Genomic DNA, 17,006 nt, shown 5'->3' with positions numbered 1-17,006 from the left:
AATAGTGTGGATTAATCACTCTTTTCTCATTTAGTTATATTAAGTTGAGCTATAAATATTTTATATAATATAAGCTTGATTAGTATCCGGTTAAATGTGTGTTTTTTGTGACTGATATCAAAATATCTTTTGATAAGTTACAAAAAATAATATATCAAACATTCATATTTTAAAAAATGGGTTTTTAAAAAAGTTTTGGAATGACTTTTAAAATATTGAGGAATGGTCGGTAAACATTACTGGTATTTGCCCTACATGGAAAAAAAAACTAAATCGATATTTATATTCATATTGAAAATCAAATGTTGTACTCGATAGGTCCTAATTTCAGTCAGGCACGTCGCGAGGCCACCTGCCGACGGGGTCCTCGGACTCCACTTTACCGCGGTGCACCCTGGATCCTTCCTTTCGCTCCCAGGCTCGCTCGTGAAAACATGGGTACGTGACGAACTTCGTCCAAAACGACGGATTATTCCGCGTTTTCCGCCGATTCTTCTCATCGCCGCCGCGCGTGAACGTCCCACGGGGCGAAACCCCGCCGCGTCTGTGCCGGTGACCGTCGACCGGGAGTCTAAAAAAAACTAAAACCGGACCGTTGTTCCGCGATCGTTCTGTCGCCGCAACGTGGAGCGGCCATGACACTCGGGCGGCGAGCTAGCACAGTTAGCTTAGCTTTCCTTCGTATTACTTTTTTTTAAAACGGCCGCAGTTCACATGGAATGTAATAAATTCAAGGCCGCGTGATTAAAGCCTCGAATTGTTGACGTTATTGTTTCACGCGTCAGATTACGTTAGCTTTGTTTAGCATCACGTTAGCGCTTGGTAGCATTGAGCTACATGCACGTCAGGAGCGCCCAGGGTCTGATCAGTATCGGTCTGTGAAACTGTGGATACTAACACATGTTGCATGATACTAACACATGTTGCATGATACTAACACATGTTGCATGATTCAAAACATGTTGCTAGGTTAATATTTAGATGAATTCAGTCTCGGAAGGTTCTGGTGCCTGTTGGTAACAGTCACGTCCTCCTGGGACACAAGATCGTCTTCAATATCTCTGTACTTTCTCACTATGACGTGACTATATCCCTAATGTTTGTTAGTCCTTGTAATGGGAAAAAATTGATGGCGTTGACGCTGAATCAGGAACAAGGAGATAAAGCAGAAGTATTTATTGCAAGAGGCCCAGTACATTGAGGAGGTTTACTGGTTTGTTAACGGATCCAACCAGTGGTCAGTGCATGATGTCTCCCCCCGAAAAACCCTCTCCAGCTTGGTCAGGGCGATGCGTTTAACTCTGAGAATCACGTGTCGTCATCTCAGACACAATGGACGTCTCCATAGGAAAGCTCGCTGTCTCCGTACATTTAGGACAAAAGGCAAACAAGCTTGCAACTGGACTAAAACATTCTAAAAGTCGACAGATTTCCCAGATAAGTCCGACTCTGACGGACTTTCATTCAGTGTGCAGTTGGTCTTTCTCCAGTTTGCGCCTCTTCTTTTAGTATTATTTGTTCCTAGATTTTAGCATCTCACAGAGAGAAACCAGGTGAGAGATGTTGGTTCCCCGTTTTCTGCGCCGACTTATTTTGCCGCTGGTCTCGTTGTTTTCCCCCAGGAAAGTGTCGTGGTCTGCGTACCGCCAGGAAGCTCCGTAACCACCGCCGTGAGCAGAAATGGCACGATAAACAGTACAAGAAGGCCCATCTGGGCACCGCCCTGAAGGCCAACCCCTTCGGAGGAGCCTCTCACGCCAAGGGCATCGTGCTGGAGAAAGTGTGAGTACCGCGAGCTGCTGAACTTGTAGACATCTGAAGGCGAAGTGACGGCTGAGGGAACAACTCTGCAACTGATACAGACGATAGCTGGCAAATTCTGAGGCCTTTAGCATCTTCTGATAACGTAGATGATGTCAAACCCCTCACACCAGATATATATTGAACTCTAAATTACATGCAAAGCCCCAGGTCATGTTGTTGTCTCCTGTGGCAGGTGAAGCCAGGTCAAAATTCTCTAATTGCAGCTTCTTAAATGTGAATATTTCTGGGTTCTTTGCTCCTCTGTGACAGAAAACTGAAAGTCTTTGGTGGGGAAAAAACTAAACATCATCTTGGAGTTTGGGGAAACATGACCAACAATTTATAATTGTTAGTTGCAGCCGTAGTTTTGAAGTTTGTTTTTTTCTTTTTGTTTCTCCTCTGCAGAGGTGTTGAGGCTAAGCAGCCCAACTCTGCCATCAGGAAATGTGTGCGAGTGCAGCTCATCAAGAATGGCAAGAAGATCACCGCCTTCGTCCCCAATGACGGTTGCCTCAACTTCATCGAGGTAAACGCCAAACTTGTGCTCGACCCTTGAATTATCAGCTGATGTGTGCAGCCGGCGTCGTCGGCGTGAAAATCAAAGATTCTAGCTCAAAAAATTTAAATGGAATCACGTCACACTAAGTTGCCGCCACGGAAATTGGTGCCTGGTCAAATCTGAACAGATCTCATTCTTATAATTGTAAAAGGTGTAATCATGGTCCTTCTAAATGCAAATCAGTTAGAGAAATGGTTCATACTTTCTGCTCAAAAATTCACAGCTCGAACAAAATGTCTGGTGTCTCCACATCTTAGTCTTCAAGCTTCAGCGAATTTAATCGGTCAAATTTTTTCCAGAATATATGAATAAATATGTACTAAGTTAACTTCTGTTAGGCAGATTTCTAAATGTGGCGTTCGTTATTTGGTCTAATGAACAAGACTCACGGTTGTTGGTTGACTTTTTTTTTCCCCTCATTTCCTCATTCTCTAACCCCCTCTCTCCTCCCGTCCTGCAGGAGAACGACGAGGTTCTGGTGGCGGGATTCGGGCGTAAAGGTCACGCCGTGGGTGATATCCCCGGAGTCCGTTTCAAGGTGGTCAAGGTGGCCAACGTGTCCCTGCTGGCTCTCTACAAAGGCAAGAAGGAGAGACCCAGGTCATAAACAGTAGAGGCAGAAAATAAAATAAAACAAATTTTCAATTACAGTCTGGTTGTTTTGTGTTTTCATTGATTTGTCACAAACAATTTTTTACATAAGGATTTTCAGATTTTCCTTTATTAAGGTCATTGAAGGTGTTTGGATTCCTTTAGGTCCTTAAATATCCCACTCCTTTACCCCAAATTGTTTGCAATTATATCCTCAGTTCATCCATTCATGCACCCAGTCAGTAGCTGGCCAACAGCTGTGGTTCAGTGTCCTGCCCAGGGACACTTCAACTAGGAGAAGCTGGAAGTCGAACCACCAACCCAAATAATTTTGGGCTTGGTAGAAAAAGAGACAATGAACCTCAAAAAGATGCCTTGTGTGCAAACTATTGTTGGTGTCTTGTTTTTAAAAAGTGATAATGAATCTTTTCTATAGATGCACAAGAGCTGAACGTTTGGAGCAGAGGGCAACACTGTTCTACTTGTGCACTGGTTCCAGTGGGCACTTTGCTTCTAATCTTATGACCGCTGAGCATCAGAATCAGAATTGCGTTTATTGCCAAGTAGGTTCTCGCATTCAAGGAATTATGAATTTGAACATGGGGAAACAAAGTGAATAGAAAAATAAAGGGAGGATAAAGCAAATTAAAATGTAAGAGCACACAGGAGCAATAATTGAAGCAAACTAATAAAATAATAAATGTGTGGAATAAAACTATAAAAGAAATGTGCAATATGTTTCTGAGAATTACTGCTGTACAGGTTGTTCAGGGGAGTGCACGTCTAAAGCTCCAGCAGAGACCAGTAGCACTAAGTATTATAGTATAGTATTATTATATTTCTCATGAGTTTAAAACCACAACCTTCCCATATTTTTGGCCCTAAGGCCTGTTTACTGTGCACGTTGACTCTGGTCATGTGAATGATAATAATAATCTGATGTAAGTGGTCGCCCCCGTAAAGTCACACTCGCTCGTCTGCTGATCAGTTCTGAGCTGCGGTGGTAAATATAGAAACAGGATTCCTGTGACCACCAGAGACGCGTCCTGGAGCCAGCGGCTCGCATGAACCTCCACTCTCTGTGCAGGACTATTATCACCACACCTTCACAAAGTCGGACGCGTTAATCTAGTGAGCAAACCGGGCCACTGTGAGGAACTTTGATTTATTGACATAACGCCGCAGAGATTACAGCTCTGGTTTCAGTCGCAGGTCAGAGAAACGCCTCCAGGCACAACAACAACAACAACAACGACAGATCCTCCTTTAATCTGCAGCGACTCCACATCGGATTAATAACGGCCCAACACAAAACCAGCAGGTAATAAAATGTTGCCACATCCGTCTGCACAAAATGACACGCCAAAAAAATATTATTACTGATCTCTTTGTGCTTCTCTTGTGCAAACTGAACCTGCACTGAGTTTAAGATTTGGGAATATATACTTATGGTTGTGTACTGTATTGAGATGATTGAAAATCCCACAGTGCTTGTCTGATACGGGACACGAGTCACGTCGACGTCTTCTGCCACCGAACGTTGACGTTCACACACTTTAAGGCCCGAGTCTGTTTCTCCTGCTGGTTTTATTATAATTCCACTGAGGGGGAGAATGCGAGTATGTTTTGTCAAGGAAACTACATTTTAAAACACTTCACAGACGGAAGAGCGCTTTTGTGTTTGACAGAGGACGTGAAGCAAAGGTCCCGAGCAGGAACTGAACTGCAGACGTCTCAAATACACGGGAGCATAAAAAAAGAACGCTAAGAAAACTTGAAGTAAAGTTGTGCAGTGATTTACATTCGACTGGAGACTTGGGAAGACACAACTTTCGAGAACAGCGTACGTGTGATTTAGGGGAAAACCTTTTCCCGTGTCAACACCAGGGCGGCACGGTGGCGTAGTGGTCGGCGCTGTCGCCTCACAGCAAGAAGGTCGGGGGTTCGCGTCCTGATTCCGAGCGACCAGGGGCTTTCTGTGGGGAGTTTGCATGTAGTCTGCGCGGGTTCTCTGGCTTCATCCCACATCATCATCCCCAAAGACATGCAGGCTGGGTTTCAGTTAATTGGAGACTCTTGTCTGTAGGTGTGAAAGTGAACAGATGTTTGTCCCTGTATGTCGCCCTGTGATAGAACCCCCGCCTCTACAGCCCCCCCAACACCCTTAATAGATAAAGATGGATGGATGGCACATGAGAAGAAAGTCTTTGGGGTCTTTCTCCACTTCCTCCTGGCAAAATCATCAACTATAAGAGGGGCCCTAGTGGTCAGCCATGAGGCCCCCTCTCATATTGTAGGTGCTGAGGGGACTAAGGGCCCTGGCGTTTCACCTTGGGGGCCCCCCCCCCCCGGCAGTCCGTGGCCCCCGGGGCACTGTCCCCGAAGAGAATCCATCCTTGGTTTTTCCCAGTGAAGTGTGGGAAGAAGCGGACTGAGCTGCAAAGAGCCCCGAGCTCCTCGACCCCAACCAACACCTCTGGAGTGACGACTGTGAGCCAGACCTCATCGCCAGTGGGCGACCTCCCTGCTGGTCCTGTGGCCCCAGGAGAGAGAAAACTCTGGGCTCTGGTTGACGGGAGCCGGTTGACGCCCTTCACCGTTCAGTCGTCCACATATTTTTGGCCACGTACTGCGCCATGGAATCATGAGCTTTAATCAAACATGAACCCGCTGATCACGAACACACGCAAGATTAGTGAATTATTAAAACACAACGCTCCCTCTCTGTCTCTCTTTTTTTTGAACAGGACCCTGCATGTGGACAACATGGAGCTCCAGAGATCCGGGTTGAAGGAGGAGGAGGAGGATGAAGAGGACGACGACGTGGCTGCTCAGTACGTGATCGAGCAGAGTCTGCTGGAGAGAAGCAAACAGAAGGAAACTCACAGGGACGAGGGCAGGTGAGTGGAACCGACACCAGGACGGGAAACTGTTTCCTCAGCCGACAAGGTCCTGCAGCCCACCACCCACCGGAGTTCATCTCATCCTATCTGCATTTCCTCTCTTCGTCTTAATTTAGTTCATTGAGTTGTTTTATCTACGCGTAAATAATCTTCTGTTGGAGGAGAGAGAACCACAATTTGACCCTCGCAAAAGGCTCTCAACAGATCAGATCAAACGTATTATTAAATACGATCAAGTCAAACATAGAGCTCAATATATGTGAATAGATAATAATTCAAATGTGGTGTGAAAAGAAGTTTGAAGCTCTTCACTTTTCTTTCAATCGCACATTAGTTTGGGGGGGAGGTTTATATTTTTTACTTTGCTTTACTTTATCCGTTAATAAAATAACTCTAATTTTGGTTAATTTGACACATATATCTATGTTATTTTGCCTTTTTAACAGTTTTTTTTTATATTTATAAAATACGTTTCAATTCATTTGTTCAACCAATTTGTTGTAACGAAAAATAATAATAAAAAAAGCAGTTTTTTCTTACATTCTCTCTAAATGTTTGGATGTTTAAACGTCAGATTTTCTGATCAGTAGTGTTAGTTAAATTGACAATGATTCCTTCTGAGACGAGCTTAACGAGACTGGGATGTCTGATGTCCGTTGGACTTATTTAGTGTATAAATATTATGATTTAACAACAATTCAACAACAACAATACAAGACTTTTTTCAGTTCAGTTTTGCTGAGTATTGTTATATTTTTAATTGTATTGTTTGTGACATAAACTCTTTTCGTCACAGCTCTGGATCCGACCACAGAGACAACAGCACGATCTTCACCGCTATCAGACGAGGTGAGGGGGGGAGGAGGGGGACGCACCCGTGATTTATTATTTTAAAAAAGTAAAGAATCTTTCAGGTATTTTTTGCTTTCTCAGCTTCCCTTAGGAGATTGTCATGGCAGCAGGAGTTGGAGGTCGACGGACTTCTTTGCTTGTCTCTCCAGTTGTTGCCACATTGTTCATTGATGTTACTAAATTTCCAGTTTAGGCTTTTTCTTTATTAGTCACATGTTTGTTTTTAAAGCCACATGGGAAAGAAAATGTAAGACTTAGGCTCGTCATGACGACGACGCTTTAAAGATCATTTTCCTTCTAAAACACACCCCAAAAAGATGAGGAAATATTAAGAACTGCAACTGTTAATCAATTAGTGGATTAGTAATCGACTACTAAATTAATCGCCACCTATTTTGATAATCGATTTATCCCTTCAAGTAGTTTTTGAGAAAAAAAAAGTCATAATTCTCTGATTTCAGCTTCTTCAATGTGAGTATGTTCTGGTTTCTTTGCTCCTCTGTGACAGTGAACTGAATATCTTTGGTGTGTGGACAAACCAAAGCAACATGTTGGAGTTTGGGAAACACGATAGACATTTTTCTACCATTTTATGACATTTTATGAATCGATGAATCGAGAAAAATAATCGTCAGACTAATCGATAATGAAAACAATGGTTTGTTGCGGACCTAGAAATATTGAGACCAGGGTGAGTATACCTGATGAAAAGTCAATCCTAGGTCGGGAAAGAAAACTTTGGTCTTTGATACAATATTGCCTTTACAACCATATAAAACTGTTTGGTTTTTTTTACCATCTGGCGCAATTTTGCTTATTTTGTAGAAAGAAAAAAACGTATCTTAACAGTAGAGTATTTCAATTTGACCCGGAGCAGATCCGGAGCAGAGCTTTAAGTTCCCCGTCTGTCCGTCGCTCCAGGTGATGAGAGGCTCTTGAGGAACCTGTGTGTCCAACAGAAAGATGAGTTCCTACAGACGGACGTCCGGGGCTGGATTCCTCTCCACGAGGCAGCGGCGCAGAGCAACCAAACCCTCCTGGAGCTCACACTCCAAGGTTCGTGCCTGCAGGTCTTACAACAACAACAGCAACAACAACGACGACGACGACCACAACAACAACAACTAAATCACCCTCGTCCATTAACATAAGATGAGATAAGATAAGATATTCCTTTATTTGTCCCACAATGGGGACATTTGTTTGTTACAGCAGCACAGTGGAACGAATGTAGGAGACATAGAAGAATAGAAAGAAATTTACAGGAATAAAAAAAAAAAACAAACAGTATGTTTATACAAAATATAACAAAATGTAAAAATATAAATAATATGTACAGAGCAGTAGCAATAGTTGCACATGGGGAATAAATATCAATATTGCACCGTTGGTTATTTCAAAGTGGTCGAGTCCCGCGTGTCCAATAAAACCGACGCGACGAGCTCAAGGCATCTCGTTGTCGTCCGTGCAGCTTCAGGCCCGGACTCCGTGGAGCGTCGCACCCCCCGGGGTCAGACTCCTCTGTTCCTGGCAGTGGAACAAGGCCTGATGGAAAACGCCTCCTTGCTCCTCACGCGTGGATCCCAGCCGGACACTCAGGACCACGAGCAGGACTCGCCGCTGCTCGTAGGTAGGCCGGGCAGCATCGCCCCCAGTAGCAATAGTTGCACATGGGGAATAACTATCAATATTACCACCCTGAAGATTCATATTTTCCATGTTTTCCTGGTGTAGTGTCTTTTTGTCAATATATTGTCAATGTGAGTAGCACGTGTGGTCCACGTGTTTCTTGCTCTGTGATGTTATGTCAGGGGCCTCCTGACGACCCCCTGAGCTTTCCTTGCAAGGCCCTATTTGGTCTACTTCTTGCATTGTATAAAACAAATGTGACACCAGAGGTTCCTTCTGAAGTACACAACGGTCCTATATAAGTCTACGTTTTACGCAGTATGAACAGAGTTTTCCTTTGGCTGGATGCTCTCCAAGCTCTGCAGTGCTTGAATTGATGCTGGTCTTTTTGTAATAAACCTTTATATACAATCAAGACGGTGTGGGCGGACTTCTCTTCAATACATCTTCACATCATCGCTACTTAGTACACAACACTGGGTTGTCTGTATTGTAAAACTCTTCCTACTACTTGTTTGTCTCATGTAGATTGCTTTGAGCAATGAAAAGTGCCATTATTATTATCATGTGCAGAATCACACATCGTCTGATTCCGCCTCTGTCCTGCTGCAGCGATCCGCTCCGACCGGCCGGACCTGGTGAGGCTGCTGCTCCTCAGGGGCTCCGCGGTGAACCAGGAGTGCTGCCACGGACGCACGCCCCTCCACGAGGCCTCGCGGCTGGGCAAAGCGGCACTGGTGACCCTGCTGCTGGACGCCGGGGCCCGGGCGGACCCCCGCAGCCACTACGGCCTCACGCCGCTGGCGCTGGCAGCTCAGTCCGGACACCTGGAGGTGGTGCAGACTCTGCTGAGGAGAGGTGAGGCTGTGAAAAAGGTTTGTCGTAGGTTCTTCAACCAATAAGAACAGAGTCATGCAAATACCAGATCATCATGGAACTGATTATTGGAATTCCCAAATTAATGGTAGACTAATACAGCACATCAGCAATGCCACAGTTTACTCTTCATTAATGCTTGAGGCCTTTAGTCCTCATGAAAGGTAATAAAGTGTATTTCCATCTTTACTTACCAGTGACCTTTACTGCAGGACTCCAGCTAACAATATGTTCTCCATTATTCGATCAGTTCTTTGGTTCATAAAAATGGCTGAAAAATGTCCAACGTGTTTCCCAAAACCACCGAGACGATGTTTTGTTTTTGTCCACACACCAAAGATATTCAGTTCACTGTCACAGAGGAGCAAAGAAACCAGAAGATATTCAAATTTAAGAGGCTGAAATCAGAGAATAATAATATAAAAACTACTCCAACCGATCAAAATAGTTAGTGGCGTTTTGTTTAGTAGTCGATTACTAATCGATTAATTGGTTAACTGTTGCAGGTGGTCTACTTTACTGCCTTATCTTTTATTGATGTTCAATTCTAGCATCTTTTTAGGAAAATATCGTCTGCAAATAAAAGTAACAGATCTTTTCAGTATTACCCAAAAAAACATCTAGAGGAGTTTGTAATCATTTTTCTTTTGATAGTAACAGCTGCGTCTTCAGGTGCAGTCAGATTGGACTTTAGGTAGAATTTACTTGCATGATGAGCAGGTTTGTACATATAAAAACATCCGATCGGCTCCATCCGCTTCTAATTGATTTGAAACCAGGAACGAATTACGACAGTGGCCTCAATGTCTGAGAGGTCAAGAGAATCTGCTAATCGCTTGTTTAATCTCTTTATTTAAGTGCCAAGCCAAGATGAACGCATGGATCTTTTTTTGCAAACTCCTCCCACGCATTTGAACCATGTTATTATTCCCAACGTGAATCTGAATCAAGCGAAAGGGGAGTTGAAACCATTTAATGGGAAAAACTTCGGTCTTTGTTAGTTTCCCCCTGCTGCAGTTCAGCAAGGAAAGAAGAAGCCTCAGGAAATCACGCATTTGGGAAAAGAGCAGCTAATTGATAGCAGCCGTGGCAGCTGATTGGTGCAGTTGCATCAATTAAGCTGATGATGTCACAAGTCTTTAAAGATGTTCAGAGTGGGTTTATATCTGAAAATCATTCTTTCAGATCATTTTTTTTTGTTTTCTTGATCATTTTCTACAGTTAAGTGTGTTGTTGTTGTTGTTGTTGTTGTTGTGCGCCTCCCGCAGGCGCAGACGTCTTGTCCCAGGCGCAGGACGAGGCGTCCGTCCTGTACGAGGCGTCCTCCGCCGGAGATCCGGCCGTCATCAGTCTGCTGCTGGAACGTGGCGCCGACGCCAACGTGGCCAAACACACGGGACACATGCCGATCCACCGCGTCGCTCACAGAGGACACCTGCAGTAACTGTCGCATCTTTTTATTCGCACTTTCATTTAGATTTTTTATGCAAAAGCATCAACGATGCGTTTTAAGTTGTTTGAAATCATATTATTTTTGGAACAAACTTTATTTGAGACTGACGAGTCATGACGAGACAGTTCAAATGCAAATATTATAACTATTTGGAATTAATACACACAAGGGCAGGGGGGGGGGATTAAAACATAGATAGAATTTTTATCAAATCCAAAAAGACATGCAAATCTAAAGTTGTAGTGCTGGTGGAAATAAATCAGATGAAATTCAGCAACTGAAAGTACCAGAAATTAAGGGACACTTACAGGGACCGTCTAATTAGAGGCGCTATTCAGGTGCATTATGGGAAATGTGGTATCCACTGTTCTCGGAGTTCCCCACATTCAAGAACACTGGATGCACAATACTCAACCAATGAAGGATTTTTTAATAGTGCACGTACAGTAGTTTATATATGTCTAATACTATCCTGTTGTGTGTGTGTGTTCCTCAGAGCCTTAAAGCTGCTGATTCCAGTGACTTCAGTTGGAGAAGTAAACGACAGTGGGATGAGTCCTCTGCACTCCGCTGCCGCAGGAGGACACACACACTGCCTCAAGGTGTGTGTGTGTATGTGTGTGTGTGTGTGTGTGTGTGAATTATGAAGCTGTACTTTACTGTACAGTTATAAAAGAAAGAAGTCCCATCTAAAAGGGAGTTGATTCTTGATTTTCTGACATTGATATTTAATGCAGAATTGTCATGAACAACAGTCCCCCCCCCCCCCCCTTTCCCTCTACCTCTCCCCCTCCCGACTCCCATCAGGCCTTGCTGGATGCAGGTTATGATCCCAACTACATGCTCCACCCTTCAATTCGTCGCAACTACGACGACGAGAGGAGGTCGGCTCTCTTCTTCGCCGTCTGCAACGACGACGTGCCGTCGGCCAAACTGCTGCTGGAGGCTGGAGCCATGGCCAACCAAGACCCCATCAAATGTCTGCAGGTACCCGTGTGTGTGTGTGTGTTTGTGTGTTTGTGTGTGTGTGTGTGTGTGCGTGCTGGTCGTCCTGTCAGATCCAATACTTTGTTGAATCATCAGGCAGAAGAAGAAAAAAAAGGAGAGAAAATACCAACAGAATCCCCTGCCCGTCTTTTAAGGTTGCACTGCGTTCGGGCAACTACGAGTTGATCGACCTGCTCCTGAGGTTTGGAGCCAACGTCAACTATTACTGCAGAGTGAACACGACGCACTTCCCCTCCGCGCTGCAGTACGCCCTGAAAGACGAGGTGAACTGCTCACGTCCATCATTCATCATCTCTGGAACTTTTCTCCATCAGCAGCTTTACTTTTACACTTTCATCTAACCGGGCCTGTTTTCTCTGTGTGTGTGTGTGTGTGTGTGTGTGTGTGTTTTAGTTGGTTCTCAGAATGCTGTGCAACTATGGTTACGACGTGGAACGCTGCTTCAACTGTCCCTACGGCAACGGCTCCCACGTGCCAGAAGACTACGAGGGCTGGACCAACTCAGTGATCAAAGACACTATGGTGAGAAGGAACAGGGGCTGAACCAGAGGGGTCACACGCTGGTAAAGGAGATAGGAAAGGAAGCACTGAAGCTCCTTTCCTAAGCATTTAGAGGGTACGGTCGAATTGTCAAATTTGCTTGGAAAGTTTCCTCAATGTTGACGTGACCCGGAGGTATTTCATCAGCAGCCATGATAAGAGCTGTTCGGCTTCTCTAAATGCAGAGGAAAGGAGCTTCGATGCTTCCTCGCCTACCTCCTTTAGCAGAGGGCACACTGGAGCTTCCTTTGTGAAAAGAAAGGAGATATCGACGCCCCCACAATTCATTGTGGCGGCGATATTTAACGTGATGTGCCATGCAAGAACGTAAACGATTCAATCCGAAGTAGAAGAAGAAGATGAGTATGAATATGACCCAGAGACGCACGTCATCATGTCATGTTACATATGAATCATAACATGTGATGTCACACGGTGGTTAAACACTGAAACATGCCGATGAAGCCGCTGAGGTTTTTGTTGTTCATCTTTAACAGCCGCCGTCGCATAATGGCGTAGTTCAGTGGCAGCGCTGTCGGCTTTTCCTAAGTCCTATGAATCCTCCTTTACACCTTTCCTTGACCTCGTGACGTTTTCCACTGAGGTCAAGGAATAGTAGAGAGGAAAAGACGATAGGGTCACTTCAAGGTTTAGAAAACTTCCTGAGCAAATGTGACAATTCGACCGTGTTTTCTGTTGGACAGGCGGAAATCCCTTTGTGGCGAACGTTGACCTTCTGTGACTTGGCAGAACTGTTACATGCAGAAAAACTCATTTGACCAAACTAACGGAAAGGAAAACACGTGAAACGCCTAATATGGGCACTTGTTTTAAAGAGCAACTCGACACCAGGCTGGACAGCGGAGTGTTGCTGTCGCCTCTCTTGCTGAAAACCCGGTTGTGTCTGTTGTGTACGTCTCCTTGAAGCAGTTCTGCGAGGTGATCACCGTCAGATGGCTGAAGCACCTGTCGGGTCACATGGTTCGCGTCCTGCTCGACTACATGGATCACGTGACCCTGTGCTCCAAGCTGAAGGCGGCGCTGATGGAGCAGCGGCAGTGGCCCGACATCTGCAGGCTGCAAGGTGAAAAACCCCCAACATCAAAACTTGCATTGATCTCTTCCTCCGAGGAAGACGAACAGTCTATCCTCAATCTTCCTCCTCCTCCTCCTCCTCAGAAAACGCTCGCTGTCTGCAGCATCTCTGCCGGCTGCGGATCCGTCGCTGTCTCGGGCGCCTCCGTCTCCGATCGCCCGTCTTCATGAGCTTCCTGCCGTTGCCGGGGCGACTGAAGGACTACGTCCTGTACCGGGAGTACGACCTCTACTGCGGTCGCCAGGGCAACACGCCCAGGGTGACGCGGGAGTGAGGAGCGGGAAATTTGATAAAAATTATAATGTAAAAAAATATATTTCCTCGTATTCCACATCATATTTAATAGTGAGAGACAAGAAAGAAATTTTAATTTTTTAAGAAAATATTTTATTGTATTTTTCTATCAGAGATGTTTCTTCCTGCCCCTTTTTAAAAAAAATGTTTTTATGAAGCATCAAAGCAAAAACAACTGATGTGAACCAAAAATATTTCTATTTTCATCAAAGGATGGAAAACAAAAAAGTGAAACAACATATTATCATGTCAGAGTTGTTTAGGGGGAAAATGGTGTCAGCTTCTAATTGGTGTTTCTTACAGAAGAGTATTAGGACCTGGCAGAAGAGGAAAGATGAGGGGGAAGTATTTATTAATTTATTTAACATTTCGAGAGTCAAAATGTCGAGAATCAAGTTGAAATATCGAGATTAAAGTTTAAATGTCCCTAAACGTCCGTGTTGTGGTTCCAGTTCACACGTCCACGATCACTAACGTTAGCAAAGCTACGCTAGCTCCGCTAACTGCGCGACTCTATAAATTCATGAACGGTTGTTTGCAGGTGAACGTTATCGTGTCAGGACACACGTCAACGTCCATGTTCAAACACGCGTTGTCACCGCGTCGTTTCTTCCAGATTCAACTGTCCATCATAATATCGCAGCTTTACAACTTTGTTAGCAGCTAGCGTTAGCTTAGCAAACTGGCTAACAAAACATCGATATCCGGTTGTTTGGAGCTGAAAAGTGCTTCCGGGTCACAATTTTCGACTAGATTCCTCATTTCTTCTTCTTCTTATGACTGGCCCTAATACTCTCCCGTAGTTTCTCTCTAATTATCAATTTTGAAAACGCATCACATTTTGTCCATACTCTTATTTTTCAGATGAGTTGTCCTGTTTTTTTTCTGTCTTGATCAAGTTAAATTGATTTGATTGTTTTGCGATGAAGTATCAAGACAAGATTAAATAAGTGTGTGTGTGTGTGTGTGTGTGTGTGTGTGTGTGTGTGTGTGTAAGCTTTATGATAAAGATTGAAAAATAATAATATTGAAATGATACAGGATTATAATATCATGTGTGTGAGAGAGACAAAGAAGGGCTGACTTGAAGTATGTATCTACAAATGATAAACTTTTGGAGATGATGATGATGATGATGTGTGTGTGTGTGTGTGTGTGTGTGTGTGTGTGTCCACAGATGATTAACTTGTGGGGACAGAACACACACGTCAGAGTCCATTTCACCTGAGCAGGAGTTAATCATCTGTACACACACACACACACACACACACACACACACACACACACACACAGAGGGAGGAGCAGCTGGAGTCAGAGTCCATTTCACCTGAGCAGAACAGCTGGAAAACAGGAAACTGACGCAGGTGAGTTCATATTATCTGACCTCAGTTTTCTCTCATTTATTAAAAATACATTACATTTATTAATAGAACTCAAGTGTGTATGAAGCTATGAGCTAATTTAAAATGGTGACTGTGTGTGTATGTGTTTGTGTGTGTGAGAGAGAGAGACAAAGAAGGGCTGACTTGAAGTATGTATCTGTAGCTGTGTCAATATGTTGCTCACATTATTTTACTATTTTTTTGTAATTTTTGTGAACATACTCAGAATCTCTGTGATATTTTCTGGCATAATGTCAATAGTTCAATGTTACTTGTTGTGTGTGTGTGGGGGGGGGGGGGGTTGTATTTTGTCTTGCACTGTATAAATGCAACCTTATCAGTGTTAACATATTGATGAGTGTTTCCGTTTGTTTTTGTTCAGTTATAATTCAAGGACATAGACAAAACAGAGATTTTGTCCTTGTTTGCATGTTTTGTGACCTGCTGCAGGAGACTGAGGGAGAGGCCTGACAGCCTGTGTATGTTGACCGTGTCCCTTGCTAATTCCATAGGATTAAATGCACAGATCCTGAATCCTGATCTGAGTGCTGTCTTTCTGAGCTTGAGCGATCATAGTACAGCCCGTAACATATCTACAAATGATTAACTTTTGGAGCTGATTGGTTCAAGTGGGAACAGAACAGACAAACACACACACACACACACACACACAGAGGGAGGAGCAGCTGAAAACGAAAGTGTTCTGTGGAGTCAGAGTCCATTTCAACTGAGCAGGATTTAATCATCTGTACACACACACACACACACACAAACACACACCCACACACACACACAAACACACACACACACACACACACACACACACACACACACACACACACACACACACACACACACACACACAGGGGAGGAGCAGCTGAAAACGAAAGTGTTCAGAGTCAGACTCCATTTTAACTGAGCAGAACAGGAGGAAAACAGGAAACTGCCTCATGTGAGTTCATATAATTTGACTTCAGTTTTTTCTCCTTTATTAAAAATACATAACAGTTATTACTATAACTCATTGAAAGTGGTGACTGTCCCATGTTGGTGCCTGTGAGCAGCGTCTGTGGGAGGAAGGTCCAGGCTCGATCACAGAGAAGAGTTGGTTCATCAGAACAGAGGAAACGACAGAGTCACAGCTCTGAACACTCGTTGGAACAAGAGAGGACGAGGAGACGAACATGGAGGAACAGTGAGTGAACAGTCGTCCACAGGAGAAGCAGGAAGAAGAGAGACTATGAAGTGAAGACGACTCATCACTGATTCTTTTATTCTGTGGAGTCTCTTCCTGTCTGGTCTCCTGGTCTCTGTGCGCTCACAGATAAACGTGACGTGTGTTGTGTATCTAGAGTCAAACTTTGTCTCTATGATGGACAGATGATACACATGGTTTTAATTGTACACATGTTAAACCAATGAGGAGCCTCTAACTTTAGACTTGCAGTACTGACTGTGTTTATTATAATGAGCTTGTGTGTCTCCAGTGTTGGAGCTTCACCTCTCAGACCAGAGAAGATGAGTGATCTGGAGGAAGATGAGGACAGAACAGAGTCTCCAGTGTCCAGCTGTGTGTCCATGAATAGTGACCGGTCCAAAGGTCGTATGCCAAACTTCAGTGGTGAACCTGGACCCTCACACTCTGAGTAAGAGACTGTGTCCACACTTCACTTTGTGTCTGGTTCAGTCAATCAACCTCCAACATGTCGATGTAGAAACTCTTCACAGTTTCCAGTCACAGAGGAAATGTTCAGAAAGGGAAGATGATCATTACAAGTTCTGATGATGTGATTTGTCCACAGACAAAGATCAGAGTCTCCAGTGTCCAGCTGTGTGTCCATGAAGAGTGACCGGTCCAAAGGTCGTCCTCCAAACTTCAGTCGTGAACCTGGACCCTCACACTCTGAGTAAGAGACTGTTTCTACTGTGAACTGGTCTGAACACGATTCAGTGTTGAAATGGATTTCAAATTTATGAGTTGGTGCCAAAGTTCTTTACTCAGGATTTTTCTTAATACACA

At 44.1% G+C, this 17,006-nt stretch overlaps 3 protein-coding genes across 21 annotated transcripts in view; all 3 read left to right on the top strand.

The window, feature by feature from the left end:
• Positions 1–327: 327 nt before the first annotated feature.
• On the top strand, positions 328–3,012 carry rps23 (ribosomal protein S23). The gene is made up of 4 exons (XM_035630199.1): positions 328–438; positions 1,623–1,782; positions 2,209–2,329; positions 2,823–3,012. The coding sequence occupies exons 1-4, from the start codon at positions 435–437 to the stop codon at positions 2,967–2,969; spliced, it is 432 nt and encodes a 143-aa protein (XP_035486092.1). The 5' UTR covers positions 328–434; the 3' UTR covers positions 2,970–3,012.
• A 987-nt stretch (positions 3,013–3,999) lies between these two features.
• LOC118308765 (dynein axonemal heavy chain 12-like) lies at positions 4,000–15,526 on the top strand. 3 transcript variants are annotated; one of them, XM_047332440.1, is made up of 15 exons: positions 4,000–4,084; positions 4,160–4,274; positions 5,701–5,853; positions 6,653–6,705; positions 7,630–7,764; positions 8,180–8,338; positions 8,950–9,195; positions 10,482–10,653; positions 11,163–11,268; positions 11,474–11,653; positions 11,809–11,937; positions 12,068–12,196; positions 13,142–13,298; positions 13,394–13,721; positions 13,860–15,526. In XM_047332440.1, the coding sequence occupies exons 3-14, from the start codon at positions 5,720–5,722 to the stop codon at positions 13,582–13,584; spliced, it is 1,791 nt and encodes a 596-aa protein (XP_047188396.1). In that variant the 5' UTR covers positions 4,000–4,084; positions 4,160–4,274; positions 5,701–5,719; the 3' UTR covers positions 13,585–13,721; positions 13,860–15,526. The 3 variants fall into 3 exon arrangements, with proteins under 3 accessions (XP_047188396.1, XP_047188397.1, XP_047188398.1); XM_047332441.1 differs by having other exon boundaries at positions 4,003–4,274; positions 13,145–13,298; XM_047332442.1 differs by lacking the exon at positions 8,180–8,338 and having other exon boundaries at positions 4,003–4,274.
• Positions 15,527–15,683: 157 nt separating this feature from the next.
• The window catches only part of LOC118308749 (NACHT, LRR and PYD domains-containing protein 12-like), a 988,189-nt gene continuing 986,866 nt past the window's right edge, over positions 15,684–17,006 (top strand). For all 17 annotated transcript variants that reach the window (XR_004793322.2, XM_047332361.1, XM_047332365.1 and 14 more), the window contains exons 1-4: positions 15,684–15,938; positions 16,051–16,181; positions 16,474–16,632; positions 16,789–16,893. Coding sequence is in view for 16 of the 17 variants with exons in the window: in XM_047332361.1 (XP_047188317.1) it covers positions 16,171–16,181; positions 16,474–16,632; positions 16,789–16,893 (275 nt within the window). In the remaining variant the exon portion in view is untranslated. The remainder of the gene's footprint in view (positions 15,939–16,050; positions 16,182–16,473; positions 16,633–16,788; positions 16,894–17,006) is intronic.

Source organism: Scophthalmus maximus, chromosome 6 (genome assembly GCF_022379125.1).
Source record: "Scophthalmus maximus strain ysfricsl-2021 chromosome 6, ASM2237912v1, whole genome shotgun sequence".
Taxonomy (NCBI): domain Eukaryota; kingdom Metazoa; phylum Chordata; class Actinopteri; order Pleuronectiformes; family Scophthalmidae; genus Scophthalmus; species Scophthalmus maximus.
The sequence above is the reverse complement of the archived record's forward strand: the minus strand, read 5'-3'. Positions and strand labels throughout refer to the sequence as shown.

What these genes read in the sequence shown, in the direction of transcription:
- rps23 (XM_035630199.1), top strand. An exon ending in GGCATCGTGCTGGAGAAAGT is followed by an intron (nt 1,783 to 2,208) that starts GTGAGTACCGCG and finishes TCTCCTCTGCAG; the next exon opens with AGGTGTTGAGGCTAAGCAGC. An exon ending in GTTGCCTCAACTTCATCGAG is followed by an intron (nt 2,330 to 2,822) that starts GTAAACGCCAAA and finishes CCCGTCCTGCAG; the next exon opens with GAGAACGACGAGGTTCTGGT.
- LOC118308765 (XM_047332440.1), top strand. Translation starts at nt 5,720, where the DNA reads ATGGAGCTCCAGAGATCCGGGTTGAAGGAGGAGGAGGAGGATGAAGAG. An exon ending in ACTCACAGGGACGAGGGCAG is followed by an intron (nt 5,854 to 6,652) that starts GTGAGTGGAACC and finishes TTTTCGTCACAG; the next exon opens with CTCTGGATCCGACCACAGAG. An exon ending in CCTGGAGCTCACACTCCAAG is followed by an intron (nt 7,765 to 8,179) that starts GTTCGTGCCTGC and finishes TCGTCCGTGCAG; the next exon opens with CTTCAGGCCCGGACTCCGTG.